Source organism: Etheostoma cragini, chromosome 19 (genome assembly GCF_013103735.1).
Source record: "Etheostoma cragini isolate CJK2018 chromosome 19, CSU_Ecrag_1.0, whole genome shotgun sequence".
Taxonomy (NCBI): Eukaryota; Metazoa; Chordata; class Actinopteri; order Perciformes; family Percidae; genus Etheostoma; species Etheostoma cragini.
This window is the reverse complement of record NC_048425.1, coordinates 432,656-435,566: the sequence shown is the minus strand read 5'-3', so window position 1 is coordinate 435,566 and position 2,911 is coordinate 432,656. Positions and strand designations below refer to the sequence as shown.

Sequence of the window (2,911 nt, the reverse complement as noted above, 5' to 3'; positions counted from 1 at the left end):
ACACACACACACACACACACACACACACACACACACACACACACACGCACACACACACACACTCCAGCATTTCTGGATGCATTTGCATCAGAAAAGACATCCACATGTTGCGGATGAAGATGTCTCTTGATGATGATGATGATGATGATGATGATGATGATGATGATGATGATGATGATGATAACTTTGATAATAACTGCCTCTGATTATCTGTCTCATCTCTGAGGTTTCAGACTCTTTCGGGATAAACTGCGAGCAGATGGCTCGCCTGAGGAGTCCAACTCTAGTCTCGCACTCAGCGAGATGTCCAACACCCTAGTTTACAGGAATAATACCTTCAATTCATGTGTTTAAATGTCACTTTATATGAACTCAGAGCGGCTAAGTAGCCCTGTGATGCATGTAACCTCAGCTTGTGTAGCTTCACACACACACACATACAAGCACACACACAAACACGCACACACCAAATTCAATTCATATATCTATATAATGTTTTTTAGGAAGTAGTCCTATGACGCATGTAACCTTAGTTTCTGTAGCTTCACACTCACGTACAAGCACACACACATGCACACGCGCACACACACACACACACAAACACGCACACACAAAATTCAATTCATATATCTATATAATGCTTTTTAGGAAGTAGTCCTATGATGCATGTAACCTTAGTTTCTGTAGCTTCACACTCACGTACAAGCATACACACACACACACACACACACACACACACACACACACACACACACAACTACACACACACAGACACAGTCAAACACTACACTCCTCTTTTGTCCTAATCAGTCTCATAAAGTCTAAATGTCAGGATGTTATGTCAGGTTTACAACCTGATACATCTACACAGCCAGGTACAGAGGGTAGGAGTGGTTAATATTTAACAGGTAAGCACACACACACACACACACACACACACAGACACACACACACACACACACACACACACACACACACTCCCCCACCCTCCAGTATTGATTGCACGGTCAGGATACGTGCCGGTCCCCTGGCAGGTAAAGCAGGTAAGACTCTTCTGTTAAATTTGTTCGTAGATTTGTTCAAATTAAACACAGTTAAGGTTCCCAAAATGCTTTAGTCGTCACTTCCTGTTTATATTTGTTCCCAACTCTGACGGTGTAAAATACGTCTGAAACAACGGAAACAGGCGTGTGTGGAGAGCAGCGTGTACACGGGTTCTAGAGAGTAGTGTGTCATTGTAATATTATTAAACTGAATGAATTTGTGTGTTTTTATCAATTTTATAGAACTTGGAGAAAACAACAAGAGGGAAAACAACTTAAAAAAAAATAAAAAAAAGAGAGAAAAAAGTCAAAGTGACCAAAATGTGCAACATTGTCCCAAAAAAGTGACAAATGTAAAGCAAAAAAAATAATTTAAATTTGGGGGGAAAAACACGAAAGATTTGTAAAGGCTCAGAAAATATCTGTAAACATTGAAAAAGTGACAAAATCGTTGGTAGAAAGACACAAAAATATTTTTAAATAATTTTTTAAAGTGCAAAAAGAAAAAGTGACAAATGTAAAAAAAAAAGAAAAAAAAGTTTAAAAATTGTGGGAAAAAAAAACATGAACATTTCAAAACAAACAAAATGTTGAAAAAGTGGCAAAATCATCGGAGGAAAAGACACAAAAGGGTCAAAAAAGACAACATAACGTTGATAAAATAAATAAATTCATTTACATTTGGAATTAGAAAAACTAACATTTCCAGATTCACTTTTTGTAATAATGATTTTTCCAATTTTTTCCCGCAATTTTTTATGTTTTTTCTTAACACCTTTTTATGTTTTTTGTTGAACTTTAAAAATTTTTGTGTGTTTTGTAACTAAGCTTTTTTTTCCCAATTTCTTGTCATTTTTCCGCAGTTTTTTTAAAATGTTTTTTCTGTCATGCTTTTTTCATGTTATTTTCCGAAATTTGGGGCATTTTTTTATTGTGTTTTTTTTGTGTAATTACACTTTTTTCTACGTTTTTTTCCCAATTTCTTTTGTCAGTTTTTGTAAAGAAGGTAATTTCAACTTCGCCGATGTTTTTGAGTTTTTCACCTTTAAAAAATTTTTTGGATCACTTTTTTGAACGTTTTAAGATAAAAACAACATCGATTTTTTTTTTTCTGCATTTTTGCATCTTTTTCCAACATTTGTCACTTTCTTCCATTTCTTTGTCACTTTTTTGACATTCTTTCATCTTCTTAATTGTAATTACGATTTTTCCAGTTTTTTTTCACCCCAATTTTTTGGTCTTTTTTTTGCAGTTTTCTACGTTTTTTTCCAAAGTTTATGCCGTTTTTTTTTATTGTTTTTAACGTGATTACACTTTTTTCAGCTCCGTCGTGTCCTGGGACGGAACACAGTCGCCGTGGCAACAACCTCTCGTCGGGGACGGCGAGCCGAGGATGCTGGCCCTGAATGTGCTGTTGCTAGGCGACAGGCAAAGCGGGAGGAGCTCTGTGGGGAACGCTCTGATTGGTCGGTACCTACAGAAGCTCATTTCTGCCAAGAAAGGACAACATTTTAAATATTCTTTATGTACTATTATTATATATTTCTTTAAATTAAGATTATAATGTTATTAATAATATTCTCGACTGCTAAATTATGAGATATAAAGTTATACATTTCAAATATGTTTGGATGCTTATGAGAAAGTTAGCACACACACACACACACACACACGCACAGTCACACTCACACACACACAAACACACTCACAGTCACACACACACACACACGCACAGTCACACACACGCGGGGGGGCTGTGGCTCAGTGGTAGAGCGGTTGCCTGCCAATCAGAAGGTTGGTGGTTCGATCCCCGACCCTGCAGTCATTGTCCAAGTGTCCTTGGGCAAGACACTGAACCCCGAGTTGCC

The 2,911-nt window shown here is 37.1% G+C and overlaps 1 protein-coding gene across 1 annotated transcript in view; it reads right to left on the bottom strand.

Moving 5' to 3' along the window:
• The window catches only part of LOC117935157, a 6,153-nt gene that overhangs the window by 1,565 nt on the left and 1,677 nt on the right, over positions 1–2,911 (bottom strand). The window contains exon 3 of the mRNA XM_034857297.1: positions 2,356–2,533. Within this exon, the coding sequence (XP_034713188.1) occupies positions 2,356–2,533 (178 nt within the window). The remainder of the gene's footprint in view (positions 1–2,355; positions 2,534–2,911) is intronic.